This window comes from Diplotaxodon limnothrissa, linkage group LG12 (assembly GCF_057381915.1).
Source record: "Diplotaxodon limnothrissa isolate DT_005_m linkage group LG12, D_limnothrissa_male_GT1.1, whole genome shotgun sequence".
Lineage (NCBI taxonomy): Eukaryota > Metazoa > Chordata > Actinopteri > Cichliformes > Cichlidae > Diplotaxodon > Diplotaxodon limnothrissa.
In genome coordinates, this window is record NC_140607.1 from 10,585,635 (window position 1) to 10,613,403 (window position 27,769).

General features: G+C 41.1%; 1 protein-coding gene across 1 annotated transcript; it reads left to right on the forward strand.

The window, feature by feature from the left end:
• The first annotated feature begins 827 nt into the window (after positions 1 to 827).
• araf (A-Raf proto-oncogene, serine/threonine kinase) lies at positions 828 to 26,228 on the forward strand. Its single transcript, XM_085367110.1, has 16 exons — positions 828 to 868; positions 2,364 to 2,601; positions 14,987 to 15,090; positions 15,884 to 15,986; positions 16,155 to 16,309; positions 18,612 to 18,710; positions 18,811 to 18,961; positions 19,054 to 19,081; positions 19,176 to 19,306; positions 19,430 to 19,632; positions 19,884 to 20,060; positions 20,228 to 20,274; positions 20,820 to 20,938; positions 22,494 to 22,625; positions 22,966 to 23,100; positions 23,665 to 26,228. The coding sequence occupies exons 2-16, from the start codon at positions 2,491 to 2,493 to the stop codon at positions 23,803 to 23,805; spliced, it is 1,836 nt and encodes a 611-aa protein (XP_085223236.1). The 5' UTR covers positions 828 to 868; positions 2,364 to 2,490; the 3' UTR covers positions 23,806 to 26,228.
• Positions 26,229 to 27,769: the final 1,541 nt, after the last annotated feature.

Sequence of the window (27,769 nt, forward strand, 5' to 3'; positions counted from 1 at the left end):
CCTTCGGGTCTTTGCCTTCTGCTCCTGGCTGACATTCTTTGTCCAACATATCTGCCGTCACTCTGTAAATGTCCAAACCATCTCAGCCTTGCTTCTCTAACTTGGTCTTCCAACCGCTCAGCCTGAGCTGCCCCTCTGATGTACTCCTTTCTAATCCTATCCACTCTGATCATTCCAGTGAAAACCTTCGCATCCTCGACTTCGCATCTGCCACCTCCAGCTGGACCTGCTGTGTCTTGCCTCTGCCTTTGCTCACTTCCTCTTTTTGATGTCTGAAGTCGTTCTGCAGACTGCTACCTTAACTACATTCTCCCCTGCCACTACAGTCTCCTGTCTCTTTCAGATTAAACCATAACATGTATTCCGCCTGTGTGTGCTTTTTTCCTCTCTTTTCTCACCCTTTGTCTCTCTCTCCTTAAAGTTATATTTCACCACAGAGATTTTCATCCTTTTTTCAGTACCAATTTGCCAAAATGACACATCCGCAAATATGTGTCAAGTGTCTGAACAGTGCACTAGTATGCATTTATACTTGTGTCAGTAACCCTAGTACAATCTTGTAACAGTTTTTTAAATTAATTAATTTACTCGTGATCAAAATATAATTAAAAAACAGATTAACATTTGTCATTTCCACCGGTTTTAACGCTGAACAATAATCACAGGTGTCTATACTCTTGCTGTAGTATACATGTGTGTCGTTACACAGCAGCTCCCACCGTTTGGATTGCAGCTTCTGTCCAATGAAAGAACGCGCCTACAGAAGTTGACCAATGAGCACAGAGCATTTATGGAGTTTTTCCGCTTTCCCCTGAAGTTCTTGACAGATTCGCCTCCAGATTGCGAGAATTCAAGATGGCCGTTACAGGTACGAGTTTAACTTTTTATTTATCCCAACTGTTTCAGAACACTGAGACGAAAGGAGATTTTGCTGTCACCGTAAGCACTGCATAGCACAATCTGGACCGTCCTGTGTTGAGCATGTCAAGGAAATTATTCGCTGCATATCTGAAAAGAGACTCTTAAGTAGGCACCAGCCTGACGCCGTGGTAAAACCCCTAAGTTTGCTAACCTTAGCAGGCTGGGACTCGCGTTAAAGCTTTTAACTGTAAACTGCGCTAGTGACTGAAGCAGCCACATAATCTCTCCCGTTCCAACTAATGCTAATGCTTAGCTATGCTAGTTTGCTAGCTGGTTGAGCGAAGAGGAATTTCCGAAAACTCTGATTACTTTGCTTTGTAGGAATTATGTTTTTATTATATCGCTTCGCACCTCCTTACTACAAATTACCTTGAAAGGCAGTCAGCTAGTTAGCCGGAGACAATTAACTCGCGCTCCAAGAGGAACATGGCTTCCCCAAACTCGAAATGTCATTTTACAAGGCAGTCGAATCCCATGCTAGGCTACCGGGCTAATATGAGCTAGCGTTAGCATCTTTCGGCTGTTAACCAAATGTGCAACTTTGTTTGTCAGCGGTTTGTTTCAATGTTAATTCCAAGCTCGCCCGGTCTCAAATATGAGCTACAACGTTTAGAAAAAGTTAGTTCTTGCTCCTGTAGGCCACTTTGCGAACACCTTAGTTGTTGGTGCCACTGGATTACAAGCTAACCGGTATATGGGACAATTCAAAACTCAGGAAAAAGCTTTCGCGAGGTTTCAGTGTTTGGGTTAATCAAACAACTGTTATTTTCAACAACACTTTAAAGTATGTGATTTTTAAACTTTAAAGTTTTTACTAGCGTGTTGTACAGTAGTTGAGACAGAAAATAGCACTCCCTCTTACTAATTTAATTGATTTTTATCCAAAAGAAATGGTAAAAGAGGGGGAAGACGAGTGCCAGGGGAGATTCGTGACAGAAGGACAGGAGCAAGATTGAAAGGTGTTTACAAGATGGTAGTGAGAGCTGCTATGATGTATAGTTTGGAGACGTTAACATTTTCATTAGGAGTGACTATGATGGGCAAAATTAGAAATGAGTGCATCCAAGAGACACCTCAGGTTGAGCGGTTTGAAGACAAAGTTGGCCAAGGCTGAGTTGATTTGGATATGTGCAGAGGAGTGATGGTGAACACAGGATGTTGAAGACTGATCTTCTAGACAAGGAGGAAAAGAGGAAGGTTTGGGGATGTTGTGAAGGAGAGGGGTACAGAGGGTTCGTGTGATAGATGAGGATGCTAGGGAAGGGTTATCGGAGGTAGATTTTCTGCTGTACAACCCCTAAAGAGAGCGACCAAAAACGTATTTGTAGTATTCTTCTAACATTAATTACCTATTAATGTTTATAAAAGTAGTTAAAGTCTGTGTGTTATCAATTTTATCATACCTATGTGCACTTTTTCATATTCTTTTTGTGTTTGTGTAGGTTCTAGGTAAAGGGCAAAACTCCTCTGGACCCCACTGTGCATGAAGCTCTCCTGAGGCTTTGGTGTCCAAGTACTGTGTCTTCCCTTCCCCCCCTGCCCTCCCCCAATTCCCTCCTGCCTCTCACCATGTCCTCCACCTCCTCCTCCTACTCCTCCTCAGGGGAGACCAGTCCAGAGGATCCACCCCGAGGTGGAGGAACCATCCGAGTCTACCTCCCCAACAAACAGAGGACAGTGGTGAGATACTTTTCTCCATGTTTGTCTTGACCAGTGACATTTTTTATATTAAACATTGTAACTATAAAAAGTGCCTTGTTTGATAGAAAACAATTGACATTTAACACTTCTGTAGGAGGGAGAAAAAATCTTCCATCACTGTTGGTTGTAACTGTAATTGCAGTTTGACATCTTTCAGAATGTGCTAATGAGTAAGCTAGTTGGACAGTTGGTATCAGGTTTCTCAGATGGTGCCTACCACCATCGTCCTTTAATTTGACTTGTAATTCCTGTTAGATGTCAAGTTTTCATACACTGAAGCGTAGCTGTTGCATAGTCCTGTCACTATGTCAGTGTTAAATTTAGTGATATGAGTGGCAGTGTAGAGGACACTGTGTTCATGGCATTATCCAACATGAATCTCTGGGATTCATGTAGGAGCATTCTCCTTTTAAATCCTCAGTGTTTACAGGTGAGTTTTACTAGCTGTACAGATCCTTCCAAAGCACATCAAACTGAGCTTTTCCCTTCTCTGCTGGACCTTTTTTGTACAAATAATGAGCACATGTGCTAAATCTGTGTAGTATTAGCAGTAGGTAGGTAGGGCTGCCACAAACGATTATTTTGATAGTCGACTAGTCACCGATTATTTTTGCGATTAGTCGACTAATCAGATCATGCATCCATTGGATGTAAAATGTACAGCTCATTGCACCAGCATGCATCTGCTCTTATCTAACTATCATTAGATTACAGCTTTAAGTGTTTAAGTTATGTGCTAACTAAAAATAAAGACAAGATGTTAGTTTATAAAATTTTAATTAAATTTGCAGATTGTTTCGGTGGAGTTTAATAAACTCAGCCGTCTGCTCCTTGCTATCTAAAATATAACAGGACACCGGAGTATATTCTCGAGCATCTCACACTTCTGATAAGCAGTTGTCTGCTTGATGTTTATTCTGCTGTGTAAAAACTAACTTTAATCTCAGCCAAACCAATTTACTCAGGAACAAATAAAATACTGAAAAAAGCCAAACACAGTGGGTTTGAAAACGATTTTCTGGGAGTTTGGTGTTCTCACCGGCTCTAGTGAGCCTTGAACCCCGGCTAGCTATCGAGCTGGTGGGTAACAGACATATCCGAAAACTAAGGGTGCAACGATACACAAAATTCGCCCAAAATAAATTTAAGTAGCCAGAATAAAAAAAAGAGCAATTTTTTTGATTGATGTTTTGTTTCCTTTACAATATTATACATTAAAGTATAATATTGTAAAGGAAACAAAACATTAATCAAAAAATTGTTGAAACACAAATTACAACATTGTATAAAAATTACAAACATCAACTCAAATACTTGGTTCTAATTGAACAGAAATTTCTATGAACTTGTAAGAACTGTGTAGGACATGAATCAGTCTGTCAGATCCTGAATTTGAAATTTCCACTGAAGTCACAGGTAAGAGGCAAGTGGAACCAAGATCTAGGCCATTTGCTTTTTGAAGTTTGCAAAGACTGCTAAATTTTGCCAGTGGTAGTTCACTCTTTGCAACATAGTACGCTGTTCTAAACAGATTTTTCAGGTTTATTTTTAGTTTGCAATTGGTGTTTTGTTCTGGGAAAGATATTGCAGACTAAGCAGTAATGCATTTCTTTCATTTCTCATGGGTTCTAATGGGGGCCTTTCTTAAAATGACTGGTGCCAGTAACAAAGGCGCTTGTCGACTCAGAAATCGAGGGAAAACCAACGACACACTCGGCAGAACATTATGTTATTTACACGGGTGCACATAAGTGGTCCGCATGTGCGCATTCGCTGTCAAAATAAAAGATGCGCACCAGATTAGAAGTTGCAACGCGCGTTTGCGTCCATATAAAAGCACTGTTTTTGTCCGCTAGAGTGGGATTTTCACGGCACATTCTGCTCCACATCTCTGTGCGTTCATCATTTGTTTGAAGCCAGCTCACCTCCTGCAACCACTTTTCCCAGAATACGCGCTTCTTTTGCGGTTCGCACTCCTTCTGACATTTGTTTGGAGGTGGAGGAACACCAAAGTAATTGCTTAAAGGATTTTGTTTCTTCGACATCTTTAAGAGTTCTAAACAAATGTCTGTCCTCCTCCAGAAAATCTTATGTACGCAAACACGCGTTGCAACTTCTTATCTTGTGCGCGTTTTTTATTTTGACAGCGAATGCGCACCTGCGGACCACTTATGTGCACCCCTGGTTATTTAGCTCGTCATATTGCAGCCACAGAAATTCTTTGTCCATGAAACCATAAAGCTGCACTTTATTTTTGCCTTATAGTCTGATTTGTCATAACTTTTCAGTTTTGCGGTAAGCTTTTCTTTGGCTGTCACTTCTTCACCCTGACCTGTCTTATTTGGCTCAGCAGAACTAAAATATATATCCTGCTGCTTTTACACACGCACTCACATAACGCTCAGCGATTCTCTGCGCGATCAACCTCTCACATGTTTAAGCTTGCTGCGGGAGATTTCACTTGTCATGTTTGCATAGTAAGCTAACAAATGATAAGACGATGTCAGAGGACATACAGTGGGGCAAAAAAGTATTTAGTCAGCCACCGATTGTGCAAGTTCCCCCACCTAAAATGATGACAGAGGCCAGTAATTTGCACCAGAGGTACACTTCAACTGTGAGAGACAGAATGTGAAAAAAAATCCATGAATCCACATGGTAGGATTTGTAAAGAATTTATTCGTAAATCAGGGTGGAAAATAAGTATTTGGTCAATAACAAAAATACAACTCAATACTTTGTAACATAACCTTTGTTGGCAATAACAGAGGTCAAACGTTTACTATAGGTCTTTACCAGGTTTGCACACACAGTAGCTGGGGCCCGTTCTTCGTACGTCGCTTACTACATCCAAGATCAAATGACACATCCAAGATCAAATCATCGCGCTAACCGTGAGCTCGCTAATCCGGTTCCCCGAACACACCTGCTGTTGACGATTACTACAGCTGGACGCAGGAATGTGACATCACTGGGTGTCGTAAAAGGGGCTACGCATCGATAGTAGAAACATTGATCGGCAACCCGCTGATTGGTCGGCGAAAATGTCCAAGGGGCGTGCTCGGTATTTTCCGGCAGCAGAGCAAGAACTCATGAGTGAGGGATTTCAGGAGTTTCAGAGTTTAATTAAAACTCAAGAGAACACTGCAAAGGCTGCAAAAGCAAGGAGAGAGGGCTGGCAGAAAGTTGCTGACAAATCAAACTCGTAGGTAATTTAATAATAATAATAATAATAATGGATTGGGTTTATATAGCGCTTTCCAAGGCACCCAAAGCGCTTTACGATACCACTATTCATTCACTCCCACATTCACACACTGGTGGAGGCAGCTACGGTTGTAGCCAGGCTGCCATATCGCGCCATCGGCCCCTCTGGCCAACACCAGTAGGCGGTAGGGTAGATCTATCATATGACACTATATTGTCCAATATCATATGGCATTATATTATATTATAATATGTTATATTATATCCCCTTTCACATTAGAGCCACAACAGGACCCACAAGAACATGGGAACAAGTAAAAGTGGAATACAGGAGTATTCTACAGAATGGTAATATTTATCTCTTAGATTGCTTTGCGTCTCTTGGCAAGGTAATACTGGCCTGTAATACTCTGTTAGTTTGTTCATAACAGCAACCAAGAAAAGGGCAGAGGAAAAAAAGACAGGTGGTGGTCCTGCACCCCCTCGTCAACAAGTTGGTTAAGTAAATAATACCCTCACGGGAATATCGATATCTCTCTATGAGCACACTGTCGCGCTGAGCTAAAGGATCCTGTCTGTCCCGCAATATACGCTGAATTCTGAGGACTCTCCTTATCAATCTTGCACCTTCCGCAATGGGTTGGTCGCGTATACGGACAGGACATGGCTGCGACAGGCTTCCCAAATCCACCTTCGCTTTTATAGCCGTGGTCTCTCATCTTGATTACACGAAGTAATTTACTATTACTACTCTGAAATATGAATTACATCTGTAATAATCACATACATGTAATAGAATGTTAATAGTACATTTCCCTTTTTTAGGAAATGACCTGTATGTATCTGTGTGAAATCAATAAAAGGATCAAGTGCTGCATTATCTTTAGTTACTTTGATAATATTTATTTATGGTGAAACAGTGGAAAAATATCGCTGTTGCTTTCGTATAAATGAAGCGGACATACCTGCGTGGCCGCGATCTAATCCTGTTTACATAAAGTAAACCTGCTCCCGAGCAGGTTTACGCTTACGGCTCTGTTGCTATGACAGCAAGTCCCAGATGAGCTTCGGGGAACCGACTGATCCAGGATCACGCGAAATCGTCAACAATCTAATCCGGCTAACCTACTTAGCGAGGTACGAAGAACGGGCCCCTGGTATTTTGGCCCATTCCTCCATGCAGATCTTCTCGAGAGTAGTGATGTTTTGGGGCTGTCGCCGAGCAACACGGACTTTCAACTCCCGCCACAGATTTTCTATGGGGTTGAGGTCTGGAGACTGGCTAGGCCACTCCAGGACTTTCAAATGCTTCTTACGGAGCCACTCCTTTGTTGCCCGGGCAGTGTGTTTTGGATCATTGTCATGTTGGAAGACCCAGCCTCGTTTCATCTTCAAAGTTCTCACTGATGGAAGGAGGTTTTGGCTCAAAATCTCACGATACATGGCCCCATTCATTCTGTCCTTAACACGGATCAGTCGTCCTGTCCCCTTGGCAGAAAAACAGCCCTATAGCATGATGTTTCCACCCCCATGCTTCACAGTAGGTATGGTGTTCTTGGGATGCAACTCAGTATTCTTCTTCCTCCAAACACGACGAGTTGAGTTTATACCAAAAAGTTCTACTTTGGTTTCATCTGACCAAATGACATTCTCCCAATCCTCTGCTGTATCATCCATGTGCTCTCTGACAAACTTCAGACGGGCCTGGACATGCACTGGCTTCAGCAGCGGAACACGTCTGGCACTGCGGGATTTGATTCCCTGCCGTTGTAGTGTGTTACTGATGGTGACCTTTGTTACTTTGGTCCCAGCTCTCTGCAGGTCATTCACCAGGTCCCCCCGTGTGGTTCTGGGATCTTTGCTCACCGTTCTCATGATCATTTTGACCCCACGGGATGAGATCTTGCGTGGAGCCCCAGATCGAGGGAGATTATCAGTGGTCTTGTATGTCTTCCATTTTCTGATGATTGCTCCCACAGTTGATTTTTTTCACACCAAGCTGCTTGCCTATTGTAGATTGACTCTTCCCAGTCTGGTGCAGGTCTACAATACTTTTCCTGGTGTCCTTCGAAAGCTCTTTGGTCTTGGCCATGGCGGAGTTTGGAGTCTGACTGTTTGAGGCTGTGGACAGGTGTCTTATATACAGATGATGAGTTCAAACAGGTGCCATTCATACAGGTAACGAGTGGGGGACAGAAAAGCTTCTTACAGAAGACGTTACAGGTCTGTGAGAGCCAGAGATTTTCCTTGTTTGAGGTGACCAAATACTTATTTTCCACCCTAATTTACAAATAAATTCTTTACAAATCCTACCATGTGAATTCATGGATTTTTTTTTTTCACATTCTGTCTCTCACAGTTGAAGTGTACCTCTGGTGCAAATTACTGACCTCTGTCATCATTTTAAGTGGGGGAACTTGCACAATCGGTGGCTGACTAAATACTTTTTTGCCCCACTGTAGTTGGTGCGCAAATTATTATCACTCACCAATCAGTGCTGTCGCTCTCTATACACAGTTCGCGCGATTGCAAAGTGAAAGCAAAAAAACAAGCGCAAATTCAAACGCGATTTCAATAGGTCACATATTGACAGTGGCTCACCGATGCCAATGACATAATTACCCAGCTACATTTCCGAAAGAATGCAAAAGCATTGACATATATTTTTCCTTCAATAGCCCGACGGGCAGGGCAGAGATAGATTTTGGTAGCCCGACTGGAAAAATCGCTAGCCCCAGGACATCGGGCTAGTGATTTTGCGAGCCCTGTATCTGATTGAGGAATCACTCATCTTTGGAAAAGAGAGTTTATTACAGAGAAATGGCTCTTTCCAAAATAAAAGCTATACTATACGCTTCTTCTGGACTATATTCTCTGCAGCATATTAAACATATCAGGTCCCCATAAGGAGAATCATGTGCATTGTATTAAAGTATATTCTTGAATGCTAAATGTACAACCCAAATTGCGTCCCCAAAAAGCTGTGTAAAATGTAATAGAGTGCAATGTTTACTCTGGTAAAGTTTGTAGCATGCGTGCTTGTTGTTTTTTGTCTGCTTCCACTTGATTTTGCACTAGGATTATGTCGGCGTAAATGTGCAGTCATATTCGTTGTGTTCCCACTAGTGCTGTCAGCGTTAATCTCGTTGAAATGACGTTAACGCCACAACACGGCAAATCTCCGTTAACGAGCTACCGCCGATCGCCCCGTGCGTGGGGCTGGACTGCCAACACGTTAACGAGCTAACTGCGCTAACACACTAGTTCCCACCCATGTAATTGAGCATTGTGTGGCACATCCAACATACTGTTTTACTTTAGTCCATGACGCTCTTACCTTCAGGGTCATACTTCACATGAAAACCAAAATATTTCCAAACGCCAGATCTGAATGAGGGTGGGGGAGGTTCAGTTTGCCATGTTGCAAGGAGAGCTTAACTTCTGTCTGGCTAGCTTGCCCTGCGCTCAGTGAATCTGCGTTCGACTACTCCGCCTAGGCTGCACTGTCGAGCGCAGATCCACTGAGCGCTCAACACAGACAGCATCGTCAGAAGGAAAGTTGATAAAATAAATTAAAAAATGTTTATTGTTCGATACATATGCGTACCGAACCGAAAGCACTGTATCGAACAGTTCAATATCGATACGAGTATCGTTGCACCCCTACCGAAAACGTCAGAGCGCTTTTGAAAATATGTGGTGTCTTGATAAACTGAGCAGATATTTGAAGTTTACACAGCTACATTCTTGCCTGGAAAATATGTTAAACGTTTATTTTGTGCCCCAGAAAGAATAATAAGAGTAATATTAAAACTAACTAGCTGCCGCTATTGTTGGAAACTGAGCAGGGCCGTGCTATGAATTCTGGGATGGGTTGGGCCACAAAGTATACACCCGACCCATCCTTCAAATTTGGGGAAATGAAGGGCGTATTTGTCAGCTGCATTTGTCGGAGTCTTCGAATTTGGACAGTCTTCGTCGTGTCACTGTAACGTAATCGGCCTACAAATGCGGGCACAGGAGGATGCGGTTTCTGAATTTGGACGCAGCTGCTATAACGGACACTGCTTCTTCTTTGAGGTTTAACGGCAGCTGGCATCCTTGTACATGCAGTGCTGCCATCTTCCTTTTCAGTCCATTATTACACTCTTAAATCCTACTACTTATTCCTGCGTCTTTTGGGATCTTACAAAGCTTCAAATGACGCGTCGACTATTAAATTAGTCGTCGGCGTAATCGTGACTAGTCAACATTATAAGGGAGAGACATGACACTCAGTCCCGAATAGAAATGTAGGGAAGAACTGAGTAACTGTGAAGAGGTTGGTTATTGAGTCCCTGCCTCCAAACCAGCCACAAAATGAGAGAACCTATTGGCCAATTGTGATGTGCTAACATAAGCACACAGCTGACGTTTGACAGTTCCACATGTGTGGTGGCAAGGGTATGTCACTACATATTATTGTAGCAGACAAGTAGGAAGGTGCTTTCTTACTTTTTGAGATAATATGAAGTGCTGTGTTGTTGTTATTTTTTTAAAAATGTAATTGGTTTTTCTTCATTGGGATAACCAAAGGTGTTGATTGTGTTGGCTCTGTCAACCAAGCAATTAATGCCATAATTAGGGCTGCTCGATTATGGCAAAAATGATAATCACGATTATTTTCACTGAAATTGAGATCTCGATTATTTGACGATATTTATTTAACCCTTACGACCTACTATAGAACCAAGTCCGCCAGAGCTTATATTATTTTTTTACATGTTGTAGTGCCATTTGTGGGAGCATTTCAAGTTTCTATACAACTGTTATAGCCCATATTTTAATAATATGTATGCATTAAGTCCATAGTAACTACATTAATTGCAAAAAAGTGCAATAAACTACAAAAAAATTGAAAATAGTTTTTTTGTTTTGTTTTTTACATATATTTCTACTTGGAGAAATTTAAGAGGTTTATCCCTCAAAACTTTAAATACAAAAAAGTTGCAAAAAATAGTTTACAACAACAGGAAATCTATTTTGAGTGTCTTCATAGTTTTATTTTGGAGATACACTGCAGGAAAAACGAAAAAAAACAATCCTATGATGCAAATTTGCAAAGAAAACAGCATGTGCATCAAAATAAACTATTTCCAGCAGTGCAATTCGAGTTCTAAGCATCCCAGAAACTATTCAGAAAAGTCAAACATGACTTATAAAAACACCAGTATAGGCTTTTAAAGCCTACAAGTAAAAAACTACATTTTCCGCGAAAATTGTCACTTCCGGTTTCGGGCAGGAAATGGCGGACATGCGATAGTTCGCGCTGACGTCTGTTTCAATGTGGGAAGTGTTACGAACAGCTGATCGGATCGGCAAAGCGTGTTTCTGGAATATTATGTTTTTGTTCCTGCAAGCCCTTTTTATGCAACTTTTGCAAAGCTATATGTGGAAGGAAACCGTGACCGAGGACAAGCTGATGGCATAAGATGCAAGTACAACTCCTCTGGTTTCATATGCAAAAAAAAAAAAAATATTGCGCTAGCTTACACGGTTCAGGTTCTACAGGGATTTAAAAATAGTTACACAAAACGGAGCATGCTGCTCTGACCGGCTTTAAAGGGTTAACAATAACAATGTATTGAATAATGACTTTAAATAATAATATAAAATAGTGTACAACACCACTGAAGTTTTTTTTTTTTTTTTTTTTTTTTTTTTTTTTTTTTTTTAACCTCTCTTTTCAACCAACGGCAGTCACTCTCCTCTCCAAATAACTTCTGCTTAGCTTTCCGAGCTTTTCGAGCTTCCCTCGGGTCCTCTTAATCAGCGGTCTCCAACCTTTTTTGCGCCAAGGGCCGGTTTATGCCTGACAATATTTTCACGGACCGGCCTTTAAGGTGTCGCGGATAAATGAGGGAGGGGCTAATAATCGGCTCAGTCATTTTTAATGATCGTTGAAAGCCCAGATCATAATCGTGATTAAAATTCGATTACCGTATTTCCCGGACTACAGAGCGCACCTGAATATTAGCCGCACAAGCTAAAATCAGGGGAAAATCCTGTTTTGTACATACATTAGCCGCACCTGACTAAAAGCTGCAGGTGTTTCAATGTTGACTCATCATATGTAAGAGAATATGCACAAAGCGAATTGTCAGGAAAGAGACGGCTGTTTGGAGACATCACTTTTATTAATATTTTGAAAAACAAGTTATGGGTGCATATTTGCATAACTTTTTAGGTATATGTACAAGTAGCGGTAATTACAAGTACGAAACATGTACTGTGCTTCATAAATGAGTAACAAATGTAGTACATAATAACCTACAGCACACCAGAAAAATAGATTCGGACTACCTTTTAGGCTCAGGTGCAGTGACACTGTTTTAACAAGAAGAAAAGTCAGTCATTCACCACCATCTTTCTCTTCTTCCTGCGCACTAAAACCACCAAAGTCCTCTTCTCCAGTGTCGGATACAAACAGGCTCAGGATGGCTTCGTCATCCACTCTCCGCTTCTCTCCTTCGTTGTCACTTTCAAAACCAACCAAACAAATCCTCTTTGTCAGTTTCAGAGTCGAACACCCTCAGAAGGGCCGTGGCGGTGTCCTCCTCTCCATCATGCAACAGTCCAGCCCTTCGAAATCCGTTGGTGATCGTGGATGTTTTCACACTTTTCCACGCTGTCAGAATCCAATGGTGGAGTTGAGCATAACTTGCTTTTCGCAAGTTTATCGCCGCTCGTCATCCACACCTCCCGCTGAACGCGTAGCGCTACTTTGAAGTTTGCTTTTCGCGCTACTTCGTACGGCACTACGTTGCCTGGCGGATGGACATGTGACCAACATACCACTCTTGAACCCCGATCCTTCCGCCAGGCAACGTAGTGCCGTACAACAGCGGAACAAACAAAACAAATCCGCTCATGGACAATCCATAGAAAAGCCGCACCTGACTAAAAGCCGCAGGGTTCAAAGCTTGTGCAAAAAGTAGCGGCTTATAGCCCGACAATTACGGTAATTGAGCAGCCCTAGCCATAATGATGTGTAAATTGAAGTTATATTTATTTTTTAAAATGACATTTGGCTGGTGATTCAGTAGATATTTTTTTTTTATTTTCAGGTGACTATTGAAATAAAAGGTTTTATGGAGAGGTTCATTTAGATGGGGTCTCAGCCTAAGTTAGCGCCCAGATGTGTAAGCGGTAGTCGGGATGTAGTTCAGTTCGTTTCATTTTGAAAAAGGTTAGTTCAGAATCGTGTTTATTGGCCAAGTATATGTGCAGACACATACAGGGAATTTGGTTCTGGTAGATGGTGGCTCTCAAGCACAGCAATGTAAATCTCACACACACACACACACACACACACACATCTATATACACACATTACACATACATACACAAAGCTGTGTAAACAACTATAAATAACGAATCTAAACTTGTATACATAAAATACAGAAATGAAATGAGGTGGAATGAATACTACAGAATAGGGCTGCCACAAACGATTATTTTGATAGTCGACTAGTCACCGATTATTTTTGCGATTAGTCGACTAATCAGATCATCATCCATTGGACGTAAAACGTACAGCATATTGCACCAGCAGCATCTGCTCATATATAACTATCATTAGCTTACAGCTTTAAGTGTTTAAGGTATGTGCTAACTAAAAATAAAGACAGGATGATAGTTTATTAAATGTTAATGAATTTTACAGATTGTTTCGGTGAAGTTTAATAAACTCCTTGCTATCTAAAATATAACAGGACACCGGAGTAAATTCTCGAGCATCTCACACTTCTGATAATCAGCTGTCTGCTTGACGTTTATTCAGCTGTGTAAAAACTATAACTTTAATCTCAGCCAAACCGATTTACTCAGGAACAAATAAAATACAAAAAAAAGCCAAACAATAACATGTTTAAGTTATCTAAGTGACTTATGTATGTTTAACCTGAGTAGCGAAAGAAGGCGGTGGGTTTGAAAACGATTTGCCGGGAGTCCGGTGTTCTCACGGGCTCTAGTGAGCCTAGCTAGCTATCGAGCTAGTGGGTAACAGATGTCTCCGAAAACGTCGGCGCGCTTTTGAAAATATGTGGCGTCTTGATAAACTGAGCAAATATTTGAGGTTTACACAGCTACGTTTATTTTGTGACCCAGAAAAGAATAATAAGAGTAATTTTAAAACTAACTAGCTGCCGCCGTTGTTGGAAATTGAGCTGGGCTGCGCTATGAATTCTGGGACACAGCTTCTTCTTCTTCAGGGTTTAACGGCAGCTGGCATCCATGCAGTGCTGCCCTCTTCTGTTTCAGTCCGTTATTACACTCTTAAATCCTACTACTCATTCCTGCGTCTTTTGTGATCTTACAAAGCTTCAAACGACGCGTCAACTATTAAATCAGTCGTCGACGATTTTGGTAGTCGACGTAATCGTGACTAGTCGACTAATCGTGGCAGCCCTACTACAGAATGTACATAAGGTGCAGTTGCAGTCTGGCAGTGGGAGCAGTGTGACAGGTCAACTGTTAAGAAGGGAGATGACGAGGAGAAAGAAACTGTTCCTATGTTGGGTGGTCCTGGTCTGCAGGCTTCTGTACCGTCTGCCAGAGGGCAGCAGATCAAAAAGTCTGTGTCCAGGGTGTGAGGGGTCTGTGATGATTTTCCCTGCCCGTTTCCTGATTCTTGAGAGGTACAGATCCTTCTAGTTCTGCTCAATCCACCCACTATTACTCTAAACCTTTAGGTGTGTGGTACAGAAAGAACGGTTGATTTGCTCATGGTATTTCCTCCCATCTGCAGCTCTTCAGACAAGAGACATGATGCCCCTTTTTGTCTTTCTTGTTTGTTCTCCTGTGTGCACCTCTAACTAGGGAAGGGGAGATGAGAGAGATGGCGACAGAGACTGAGGAATTTATTTCCCACTTACAGCATGAAGAAAAAGCTGGAAAGCAAAGAATCATATTCAGCCACATTTACATGTAGCTTTACATTCCACATTCCTAAACACATAATGGGAACAGTAACCTGCATCATCTAATGTAATGTTTGTTTCTTGTATGGTCAAAATTGATGCTCTTTGTTACTGCCATTTTACCCAAGTGTTACCTGTGTGATCAGAGAATGTCATGTCAAAGTCACACTTATTCAAATATGGCATTCTGTTTTCAGGTGAATGTCCGCCAAGGACAGACTGTGCATGAGATTCTAGATAAAGCGCTCAAAGTGAGAGGCCTGAGCCAAGAGTGCTGTGCTGTATTTCGCCTTCTAGGAGGGTAAGATTGCACTGCTGTTTGTGCCACGTCCTCTCACATCATATTGGAAAATGACTTTGCATTCCTTTTAGCCCACATGAAACTCTGAGAGGCAACAGTGAACAGCTGTCACAAGACTACATGTTAGACAAACACATGTATATAACAGAGGCTGAAGATGTAATGTGAAGTTGATTCAAAGGCTGAAACGGTAGAAAAGTCAATATGCATTGATAAACAACTAATATACAATTAATTATTCATTGTGTATTTTTTTTTTCTTTTTTTTTTTCTTTTTTTTTTTTTTTTTGTTACCATAATGCATTTGAAGGGTTTCCTGTGTAACGATGGGTAACATTCCTATGCTTCATTAAATATTAAAACAGTCTTAACAAAGGGAAAGAATCACTGACCTTCTGTTCAAACTTTAGCTACGCTAGTAGAATCTCAGGATAAAAGTTGGAAATGACCATGAAAGATCCACTTTAAAGAGAAAAATGAATGAAAGTAAAAATTTTACTCTAGCTGTCTGTGAACATTCAACAGCTTAAAGGTAGAATTTGTAATTTAGCAGTTTTGATGCTTCAACATAGTTGTAAACTGTTTTCTCGCACCATAAACAGTTGTTGACATTTCTGAGAAACTCATTGATATACAAATTAAGTGCATTGGTCAATTAGGATAATGAAGACCTCTCCGTTGTTATTTTTTTGTTATCTTAGCCATTTTAAACCTTGAAAGGGGTTTCAATATTGGTGATATGTACAAAGAGTGTTTAAATTGCTTCTAAATGTTCCTTTTTTTGCCCCTCTAGTCGAAAAAGACTGACGGACTGGGACACAGACATAACTCCTCTAGTTGGAGAGGAGCTTTTAGTTGAGGTCCTGGATGATATTCCCCTGACCATGCACAACTTTGTAAGTATCTCACATACCTGTGTATAAAATGTTCATAGCTTATGTGAAATACCTTTTGTTCATACGTTTTTGGCCTGTGATACTCTAATTGAATTGCTGCTGTTTTTAGCCTTGATGGTCTTAAATGTTATTACTGCAAAGTAAATTTCATGAACTCTATCTGTATAGGTACGCAAAACTTTCTTCAAGCTGGCTTACTGTGATTTTTGCCACAAGTTCCTTTTCAATGGCTTCAGATGTCAGACATGTGGCTACAAGTTTCACCAACACTGCAGTAGCAAGGTCCCCACTGTGTGTGTGGACATGGATACTATAAGAGAGCGGTGAGTTGGAGTAGTGTTTATCGTTGGCTGTACCAGATGCTTTGCTGGTAATATTTCACCAAGAGAAGGTGGCTAGTTGGAAAATAAGTCCTATTTTTAAGGAGGGCCACAATTCTATGGATTCAGACGATATTTTCCAGACTTTGCAACATGATGTCGACATACAGGCCATACAGTTTTTTGTTGTTTTTTTAATTTGTTAGTTGTTGTGTTTTTTATAGCTGCCATGTTGCCCTGTAATTTTGATTACAGTGGCTGAGATGAACATTGTATTCTGGTTAATCATGTTTTATGTAGAGACATACATAGTAAGCCTTTTGTGATCTTTAAAGGCTTACATAGTAAGCCTTTAAAGATCACAAAAGGCTTTTAAATGCTCTTTCCTCATTTCCACCTCATCCTCTTCACCTCAAGCCTCATCTCCTGAACTGCAGTCAAGGCTCTAGCACACAAAAACATGCAAAAACATGCTTCTTTATTCCCAATATTATTGCAATTACTTATTGTAATTAGACTCCAGACAGCTGACTGCCAACTAAACGGCTGGTTATAAGAGTTGGCCAGCTAACGTTAGACTGCAGTGTCCTAAAAATCACACTTTCCTTCTGATAAACAGTTTGAGTGTATTCTCCTTGTGTATAGGAGTTTGTCCGCTAAATGTTTAAGTTCAACAATGTTGGATCCACTTCAAAGAGAGTTTCTCTAAATGCTAACAGCAGCGTTTACAAAAGAAAAGGTCAGGATATGTGTGTGAAGGTTCTTGGTCATCCTGGTCATTGTCGTCTAAGGAGCTGTGAATTGAAGAAGCTTCTCGGATCTGAGGTGAAACGTCTTCCAAGAAACTCAAAGTTCGGACGTTTTTCTTTCCGAGCTCCTTAGTTCAGGATATCCTCAACAACTCACTCAACTCATATTGGCCTCTTTCACTGTCTTAGCTGACTAACACGTTTCTCCTAGAACAGCCAACGTAGCTAGGATTATGAACTTGAATTGGGAGGGTTAAAAAAACCAAAAAAAACCCAACAACAACATTTAGTTGACTGCAATCTGCCATCTACTAAAATCTAATGATTTTTACACACTGTAATTTTCCTTCTGCACTCTTAAAATAGTCTTTTACTTTAGTCTTTGTAAATAACTTTATTGGGACTGATTGATTAGAGCAGGGCGATATGACCAAAAATATTTATCACAATATACATTTGATAACGATATAATTGACACTAGACAAAATACTTTACAACTCCACAACTTTGATGGGTTTTTTTTTGCTCTAATAATTTATTTTCACTTAAAAAAAACAAACAAAAACAAAAAAAAACAGCTGCCTGTTTATGTGCGTTCTCTAGTTAAAGTTAAAGGCAGTGGAAATTGGCTGACATATAACCATGTATAATATCCACAAAACTTAGAAAGAGGTTATACACACACAATACGGTAATATTATGTTGACGCACAGTATGTATCACTCCGAGGCTCCTACCTACGATAGCCATAATGCTCCAACAATCCATCAAGCGGTGCGGGTTCGTAGCTTAGCAAAGTCGTACTAAAACATTTGACAGATTTTTCCAGCGCCGTGTACCACATAAAATCGTTTCGAGGTCAGTAAACACAACCAGAATTCATAAGGCACAAGGGATTATAAGGGGCACTGTTGATTTTCAGAAAAATCAAAGGATTGATTTTAAGTGCCGTATTTTCCAAAAAACACGGTAATAACGACGGCCCGCTAGCATGCGCTACCAAAAATAGTGCTTTGTCGTGTATCTGACAGACAAAAGCTAAACCAGTGCCACACCACTGAAGTTGCAGCATTTTTACAAACCAATTCTGGTTCATCCGTTTTATTCAACGATCCGCTTTCGCCCTTCTCATTCTCCGTCGCCGCCCTGCTTTTTCCACCATGTGCGTATGAAAACAAAGGCACAAACAAACAAAAAACAAAGTTTTACCCATATTCTATCGCGGTATTTCATTTTCTTATCGTTGCCGAACGTTATACCAGTGTTAACGTGAACGGTATGATATGGCCCAGCCCTAATGATGTTGAAAAACAATTAAAACACCTGAAGTTCTTAAAATTCAGAACAGTTTCAGGGAAAAATGGAGATATACGGACCATCTTTTTGTGATGTGCCTAGATGATCAGATTCAGACTTGACATTAAAAAAACGGTGCAAATATGCACTTACTAAATTATTTAGTACTAAATAACAGAAATGTTGCACATAATTGGAGCCTGAATAGTATGAAACTTCTGTGATATTGTTTAATTGTTTTCTTTCAATCCTATGTCCAGTTCTGATCCCAGTCCTTGCCCAGATGGATACCCACAGATAATACTGCCAGAAAATTCCCCCACGCAGAGCAACCCAGCCTTAACCCCAGAGCCTTCTGGGTAAGCTGGGCAGATGGCGTTCTATCAAAATTGCAGCATTGCTTTATTTTGTGAAATGTATATTTTAATCAAAATTTTGGCCTTCTTTCTTTTTGCTCAGAATGGGCCACCTGTCCCCATCCCCATCCTCAACCTTTCACTTCCCCATGTCAGGCGGAGATGGTCAGTCTCTACAGAGGCATCGCTCCACATCTACTCCCAATGTTCATATGGTCAGCACATTGGACCCTGCTTCTGCCATGATTATAGAGGTCGGTGTTGGCTGCTTGTTTGCTTTTGCTTGAAGGATTGTCACCTCCACTGTGTATTCATCAAAATAACTTTGTTGCATATCTCCTCTTAGGAAGCACTAAAGTTCAACAACACAATAGGTATGCTTTCCATTTTTCCCCCTCTCTTCTGTTTTAGAATACATTTGTTATTCTATGTATGACACTTATGTTGTGCTGTCTCTTGTTGCTGCAGGTCCTGAACCCTCACCTAAGCCCTCCACCAGCCCGCCCTCTTCTTTTGGCTCTCCAGGGAAGAAGCCACCAAAGTCCCCTTCGGAACCCAGGGAGCGCAAGCCCTCGTCCTCTGATGACAAAAAGAAAGTGGTAGGGTGTCTTTAACATTGTTCACAGGCCACTGGTCACTTTACATATTCACAAGGGCAACCTTTGAATGCATTGAACTGCTATCTCTTTTTAACAAATTTAACAGTCAATCTGTTGTTTCAGCACCGAGGAGGCAACAGAGATTCAAGTTACTACTGGGAGGTCCACTCTCGAGAAGTCAACATCCAGAAGAGAATAGGTTCTGGCTCCTTTGGAACTGTCTTCAAGGGAAAGTGGCATGGAGATGTGGCAATCAAGATCCTCAAAGTCAAAGAGCCAACGCCTGAGCAGTTACAAGCCTTTAAAAATGAAATGCAGGTGTTGCGGTGAGCAGTGGTTTACATGACTTTAACTTGGTTTTATTTGCACAAATCTTTCCACAACTGCTGCTGGTGGTGGAGTTATTAATAATGATAATGATATTAGTATTTTTAACGCTGCATAAACTGGTTTTATTAACACCAGTTCACATTGTTATAGCACTTTAATTTAACTCTTAACAATGTGGTGACTATAACTTTCTGACTGCGGATGAGGTAATGGAATTTCTAAGTTTCACTATTTCTGTTCTCTACAGGAAGACCCGCCACGTCAACATCCTGCTGTTCATGGGCTTCATGACTAAGCCCAACTTTGCCATCATCACACAATGGTGTGAAGGCAGCAGCCTGTACCGCCATCTGCATGTCTTAGAGAGCAAGTTTGATACTGTGCGTCGCATTGATGTGGCCAGACAGACAGCACAGGGCATGGAGTAAGACTTGCTGCAATATTCCATTTCACCATCATCACTTAGTCAGGCCAAGTAGCAGACATAAAGTCTTTTTGTAGTGCAAGAAGCTCATTCTGTATACAAATGTTTGGCACCCATGAATTTAATTTACTAGTTTTCAAATTGGGTTTTTTTGCTTTTTCTTTCAGTTATCTTCATGCAAAGAACATAATTCATCGAGATCTAAAATCAAACAGTATCCTTCTCTTGTGCATGGTGTACATAAGTGCAGTCATTGTGTGTTTCTGAGTTTAGATAGCTGTACCTTTTTAACCCGTAATCACACGTGCTAATTTGAGCCTCATGCTCTGCAGTTATTAAAGGTTTAACAACACACAAAAAGCATTTCCTTTTAATAGACAGTGATATACAGAGCAGCCAAACCATTAAAACTGTGATGTGTCAGTACTCTTAACACAAGAAACAAACTCTATGCTGACTCTTACCTTGAAGACACCTCTCCCTTGTTTTCATGAAGAGGCCAATTTTAAGATGATACGGTGCATCGCTGCTGTCAGGGACAAACATTTGAATTTGAAACTGAGGTATTAAATTTGAGTTTGTCGAGTCATTCCACACTGTCAGGTGGACATTTCTTTGTTTCCCATTGTTTACTTTGGGTAGTTTCCTCTGTCAGTCTCACTTTTTATAACTTCTTTCTTGTGAAATGTTTATGCAGTAACTGATACCATGAAAACGTCCAGCAGCTGTCTGTTGTATTTTTCTGAGATTTGCTGCCAGATATTTTTCTCCATGAGGGCTGGACTGTTAAAATCGGTGACTTTGGCTTGGCTACAGTGAAGGCTCGATGGACTGGCTCTCAGCAGGTAGAACAACCCAGCGGATCCATTCTCTGGATGGTAAGGATACTTAACATGTTTATTGTAGAGCTCAGAGTCTATATGACATTTTAAGGCCAGTAGGGGGAGCAGTTTTTGAAAAGATTTTGGGTTTTATAGAACACTAGAGCAAAATGAGCCTCTGCTCCTTTGTATGAGTACTCAATTCTGTTTCAGATGAGTTCTTGGGCTAAATTGCTAGTTTCAAGTCCTATTAAATTTGAAAATTTCAGTTTAAGTTCAGCATACAGAATCTCTTGTTTTGCCAGTCGGATCCACCTGTCCTCGTGACATTGATTTTAAAAATCCAACATGGCAGCAGCTAGAACATTTAACTTGACTCTTGATTACATGGTAAATGGACTGATTCTTATATAGCGCTTTTCTACTCTCCGGAGTACTCAAAGCGCTGTATACAACATGCCTCATTCACCCGTTCACATAAGCACTTCTAAACACAAGTGCAAACTAATCTACATTCACACTCCGATGAACGCATCCGAGGGCAACTTGGGTTTAGTATCTTGGCCCAAGGATATTTGACATATAGATTGGGGAAGCCAAGGATCGAAGCACCAACCTTCCAATCAGTTGCTGATCTGCTCTACCACCTGAGCCACAGCCACCCGTACATGAACTGTGGCTGTGTCTTCTTTCACCTTCAGTCTGACATTGCCCTTACTTAAATTGTTTTCTACGAGGGAGCTTTTTTCCCTCCTAACTAGTTACTAAAGACCAATGGCTCTGTCTGAAATCTAATGTGTTTAAGTCCCCACTGATACGTCGCTATGCCGACAGACATAACAAACTGCAGTGTCGGTCATTAGTGTTATTACTCCTCGGTTCTAGCTTGGCAACAGTGTTGATCCTGCCCGTGGCCACAATTGGCTGATTATCCAGCTTCCCACAGCACTCATTGGGCAGGTTCCTTTTTCTATTGGGACTGTTGTGTCATGTCACAGTGCCACATGTCAGTCAAGTTGGTGGAGTTGACTGAAATCATGCACCAAAGAGATGTCAGGTTCTGACTGTGCTGGGTGCCACACACCACAAAAAAACAGTTTTGGTAAAGAAATTGTTGATCTTTAGTAATACTTTTACATCATGTCATTCTTCAGCTGCTGATACTTGCAAAATGAGCGGCTGATGCATACTATTACCGATGCATGTTAATGTTGTCCTTTATAACCTGTGTACATCTTGAGTCTTGACAGGTTAAGTTATATTGTTCGTTTGACGACTTTTCTTGAAAAGTGATTACTGTAAATAACATCAAGTCACATCTGTATCATTAACTGTAAAGCAGAATAATAGAAATATGATGGTTTTTCATTGTATATTGGAACCCTGGAAGTTTTCCATCCACTTGTTTAAACACTGTAAAGGTCACACGCACATTATTTGATAGACCCTATATCCATACATGCAGTTTTTATGTACAAGGGTTTGTAGTGTATTTGCTTCTAATCTGGTTAAGTCACAACATCTTTACAAAAAGCTAAATTAGTGTAATCGGTAGTGTTAAAGTACCTCTTTGTCAGTTTTTAATTCATTTTTTCCTCTCTCCTCTCATTAGGCTCCTGAGGTGATCCGCATGCAGGACACAAACCCATACACGTTCCAGTCAGACGTATATGGCTACGGAGTAGTTCTGTTTGAGCTGATGTCAGGAACCCTGCCTTACTCCAATATCAACAACAGAGACCAGGTTCCATTACCCAGTTTATTCTAGTTTATGTTAACACACAACACTGAGTCAGTCTAAAATATCTGACTGACTCTTTCTGAAGATTTTGTTAATTACTATTAACATTAAAAATATAGCCATAGAGTAAGTCACAGTTCCAAAAAACTAACAAATATTAGTAGAGTTCAGTAGATAAACTGTTAAATGTAACTCTGAATTAAATAATTCATCTGGAACACATGAAGCAAATTTTGTGTGACTTGACTTGTGGCCCAGTTTCTTAAGCTGTCTTCAGACCTTTGATGTAATACTTACGTTTGTTCTGTAGCTCACCTTGTTCGGTCCTCTTTTTCTTTGTCAGATAATCTTCATGGTTGGACGTGGTTACCTGTCTCCAGACCTCAGTAAGCTGTATAGTACCTCACCCAAAGCAATGAAGAGGCTGATCGTCGACTGCCTGAAGTTTAAACGTGATGAAAGGCCCCTTTTTCCACAGGTCAGTCTTGTATGGTTTATCGTTTATCACTTTAATAAAAAATATCCTGCAATGTTAAAATGTCCTGTGACTCGACATTCTAAGGGCTTTCTTTAAATTTAACTTGAAACTTTTACTTTATCCAAAACTTTTGGCGACAACTGGGTTCTGTCAGAAAGATGATCATTTATTGTAGGGATCGAACCACCAACCTTCCGATTAGTAGTTGACCTACTGTACTGCCTGAGCCACAGCCACTCCTCTGTATCAATCTAAAGAGGATTTGTTTTTGGAAGAATTTAGGTGAACATAAAGACCTGGAGAAATTTTTGATGTAAAGCAAGATACAGCAGGACTGTAGGCCACCAGTGAGGAATCTTGCACAGGATGCTTTAATGAAAGTTCTGGAAAAGCAAATCGGAGTGCTCAATACAAATAATTTGCAAGACATGGACGTGTCATTGTAGTTGCCTGTAAATTCATACTATCCTTTAAATCAGGTGACTGCCAAACCATATGCAATGTAGTTGCGTAATGTTGACAAAACTAGTCTGTAATTTTCCTAATATTTCTGTCCTTCCTCAGATTCTGGTGTCCATTGAGCAGGTGCAAGATTTGCTGCCGAAAATCGAGCGGAGTCGCTCCGAGCCGTCGCTCCATCGAGCTGTCCATGCTGAGGACCTGAACCCCCTCCTGTTCCACACCACCAGGCTCATGCCCCTCTAAGCTCTCCACAGCACACAGCAAAGAGGCCGCCAACCTGTCAAGGACCACAGCATTCCAGTGCCTCAAAGAGGCCACAGCTGGCTGCTCTCCACCATTGTGGAGCTGCAGCTCTCAGCAGCAAAACTCAGTAACAGACTGTAGAAGTAACCTTAGTCTGACAGTGAATTTTTTTTTTTTTTTTTTTCCTTCAACAAATGACACGCACATGCCCATCAGGTGAAAGAAAGACCTTCTGTTTGTAGACATGTGTAAAATGTCTGCTCTTGCCAGCTGAGAAAGTCAATCGACATCTCGACTTGTATTTGGCTCTTAGACCTGCTTTGGAGTTTCAGTTGTTCTAAAGAAACTCACATGGTTGCACATACAGTGCAAAAGAGTCTAATTCACATGATCCACTTACATACTCCATGCTCAGCGGGCATGTGCCCCTTTCACTGTAACACAGCATAAATGGAATGGGGACCTGAGATGTAACGCCACTCATTTGAAAGCAACTCTTTTTGAATACGTGCCTGACGTGATATGTTTTGTAAAAGGTTAGATGTTTGCCCCCAGTGTGGACTTTCAGCATTTACTGGTCTTGCAAATATCTATACAAGACCTGGCAACTTAGAACACTGAACTATGCAAAGAAGTTTATGGGAAAAAAATGTATACCAGTTGCTCATTTAACCTGTTATAGTCTTTTGCTGTACATGAAGCAAAGCAGTGAAAGGCCTGGAGGTAGATATTTTCTTTCACTAACATAAAACATAAATGTATCTTGTCAGGTAGATATTCTTCAAATAGGAACTTTGAAATTCACTAAATTCATCTGAGGATCAAGTTTCCATTGATGCTGTTTGTGGGGGGATGGAAAGTCAGTGAGAAGGGCCTGGCAGAACTGGCTGCATGTCCAAATTTAAACATTACAAATTACAGTTTGAGGGTTTGAAAGTTATCCCATTCCTTAAATCCTGTGTTTAGTCTTAAGAATGTGCTGTTTCAAACAAACTTTTAGTAAAAGCAGTTGCCCACCCCTCTACCCTTTTCAAGTCCTGAAACATCACCTAACTTGTGTCACTTACCAGGCAACACTGTGATACTTTTAATGTTCCAAGTCCACTGAACACGGGGACTAAATGGTTAGGATCAATACTTCAGCAGTGGATGTTATTCATTTCTAAACCAAAATGTTTTCCAAAGTGAGATGTTAGTCAGGTCATCAGAGGACATTGTTGTTAGAAATGTACAGATGTAGTTTCAAGGGCTCAACAGATGGCTCATTTCAATTCCAGGTGTAAACTGAGGTTTCCATGTTGAGGCACGCACCTTACAGCTCTCACACTGCAGGAACAGCAGAGTGCCAGCCTCTGCACCACATGGGCTTAAGTGGTTTGTTGTATTGCTGCTACATATTGTGAGTGTTTTGTACACCTTAAAGATTGAATTGCTTGGTACACAGCTTCAGCAGTGTTGGCTAGTTTTTCCACACTCCAGAGGTCCATTCTCCAATGCTGCAGTCCCTCGTCCATAGTTCACTCACACATGTCCGCATATTCTCAAAATATTTCTATAGGTGTGGGGCATGCCTTAAAACTGTGAGAACCTTGGTTGATTAGTTGTTCTAATTTAGGCTTGAAGAGGTGTGTACATTTTTCACAAAAGTGAGATCACATCTAAAGGCAAATGTGCAAACTCTGTTGTGATGGCCACAAATCTACTCTGAAGAAATAGCTGAATTATTAAAATCTGTAGTATTCAGAGAACAGAACAAATGTCAGGGTTGTCTAGTTTGCTCGTCCAGCCGTTTGTATGTTACCCACCAGGAGATTGCTTTAAGCTTGTATCCAGTTGATTTTTCTTTGGTGGGATGCTCACTTGTTATGAATGAAAGCCCTGCATTTTATTTTCCTGAGATTGAATTAGTTGCCGCACAGCAAGAAGGTCCTGAGTTCAATTCCACCATCAGGCCGTGTGGAGTTTGCATGTTCTCCCCATGTTTGCGTGGGTTCACTCCGGGTACTCCGGCTTCCTCCCACCGTCCAAAGACATGCAGCTTGTGGGGATGGGTTAATTGGATAATCTAAATTGCCACTAGGTTTGAATGTGAGTGCGAATGGTTGTCTGTCCCTGTGTGTTGGCCCTGTGACAGACTGGTAACCTGTCCAGGGTGTACCCCGCCTCTCGCCCTATGACAGCTGGGATAGGCTCCAGTGCCCCCCGTGACCCTGAAAATGATAAGCGGAAGTGAATGGATGGATGAATTAGTTGAATATTTACTCGCCTCTGTGCTTGTAACACACCGAGGCGGCTCGGTCCTGCTTCATGATGTCTTTCAAAGAAATACGCATGTGCTCAGGGTTCAGCTGGGCTGGTTTAAAAGCTAGTAGCCTTAGCTGGTGATCAGTGATAGTGTGTGGCCTTGTTTTGGGGGTTTGTGGAGAGAGATAGATAGATAGATATCTAATTTGTTTTTTTCTTTTTGCCCCTCTTTCAGCCCCTCATTTTTGCTCATTGTAATACTGGTGGGGAAATATTGTCTTAAAAAGCCTTTACTCATCTTTACTTAAAGCTTATCAGCCACAACAATTTCATTGCCATCAACAAAAAGCAGGATACTGAAGATCAGCCACTGCTCTTCTTCAGTGTAATCCTTTGTAGATTTGTAGTACTGACTAATGAAAGAAATGGAAGCGATAGTCATATCTACAGAACCTTTAGTTTCTCCTTCAGCTGGACTGTTAGCATCTTCGGGCTAGTGCTCACAGGTTGACCTGACAATGCAGTCACTCAAAGCAGATTTAATCCATAGTAAATTAAGGGCACAGACGCAACCCTCTCTGTGGTGATTTTGGTGACTTAACAGTAGGGGATCAGGAGCCATGCCTCCTGGTCTGTCCTAACAGTGCTGTATTCTGAGGCATTGACTCTTGCTGGTCGGGTCTCGCCCAAGTGAAGGCAGTAGGTGTGAGGTGATGTTTCAGGCTTCTGTGAATCCTGCAGGTGATGTGACAGACATGAAGCAAAACTCCTGTTGATGCAGATGTCTGTCACTAATGAACTGCTAATTTAATATTCTCATGTTAATCTAGGGGCTGGGTACCCTGACTGATGCTCATTCCAGTTATGTGGTGGGTGTGGGAGAGGTTTTGTGGTGGGCTTTTTTTGTTTTGCTTTCTTATTTATTGATGTTATCGCAGATGTTAATCTGCAAGTACAGCACTCTGAAATGGATCAGATGTTTACTGGGAATGTTTATCTTTGAAATGTTCATCAGCACCAGGCGCTCTCTCGCTTTCTTTTTTTTCTCTCAAACATTCTCAACATGAATGTATGTTTCGGCGCGGTACTGTTGGCTCCTCTGTTCACTCGGACTCTGTCAAATGCAGGGGCATTTCTAGCAACTTTGCTTTCACACATCCTGAGCACAAATGGGTGTCAACATTTTTTTTTTCTTTTTTTTTCTTCTTCTCTAAGCAAGATGTTGTCCATGGGGTTTCACTACAATAGCAACACTTAGGGAACTGTAACTAACGGGTATTTGAATGGCCTGAAGCTGCTGAATGAAATCTTTGTTTTTCTTTTTTTCTAAATGAGCTGCTTTTTATAAACATTCAGAAAAAGCAAAACTTTTTTTTTTAAACCACAATATAAGATCAGGAGTGCTTTGGTATAACGTCAGCAGACCAGGTTTTCTGTGCATCTGTAAAAAGTAGAGTGGGTTTGGAGAGCTTATTGAACCATTTTGTGCTCAGTTTCACATTGAGGGGATGCCTCCCGAACGTCTTCATCTGGAGGATGAGGGAACAGGTGCCACATCTCTGTTCAAGTGGACCTGAACAGCTTCAGGAAACACGAGATTCTCATCTGGAGACTCAAAGGGGCACCATAATATGGGGGAAGAGAGGCACTGCGACTGTTTCAGAGGATGAGAGCTGTGTCAGAGTAGTTTCTTATTTTATTTTATTGTCTTTTCATATCT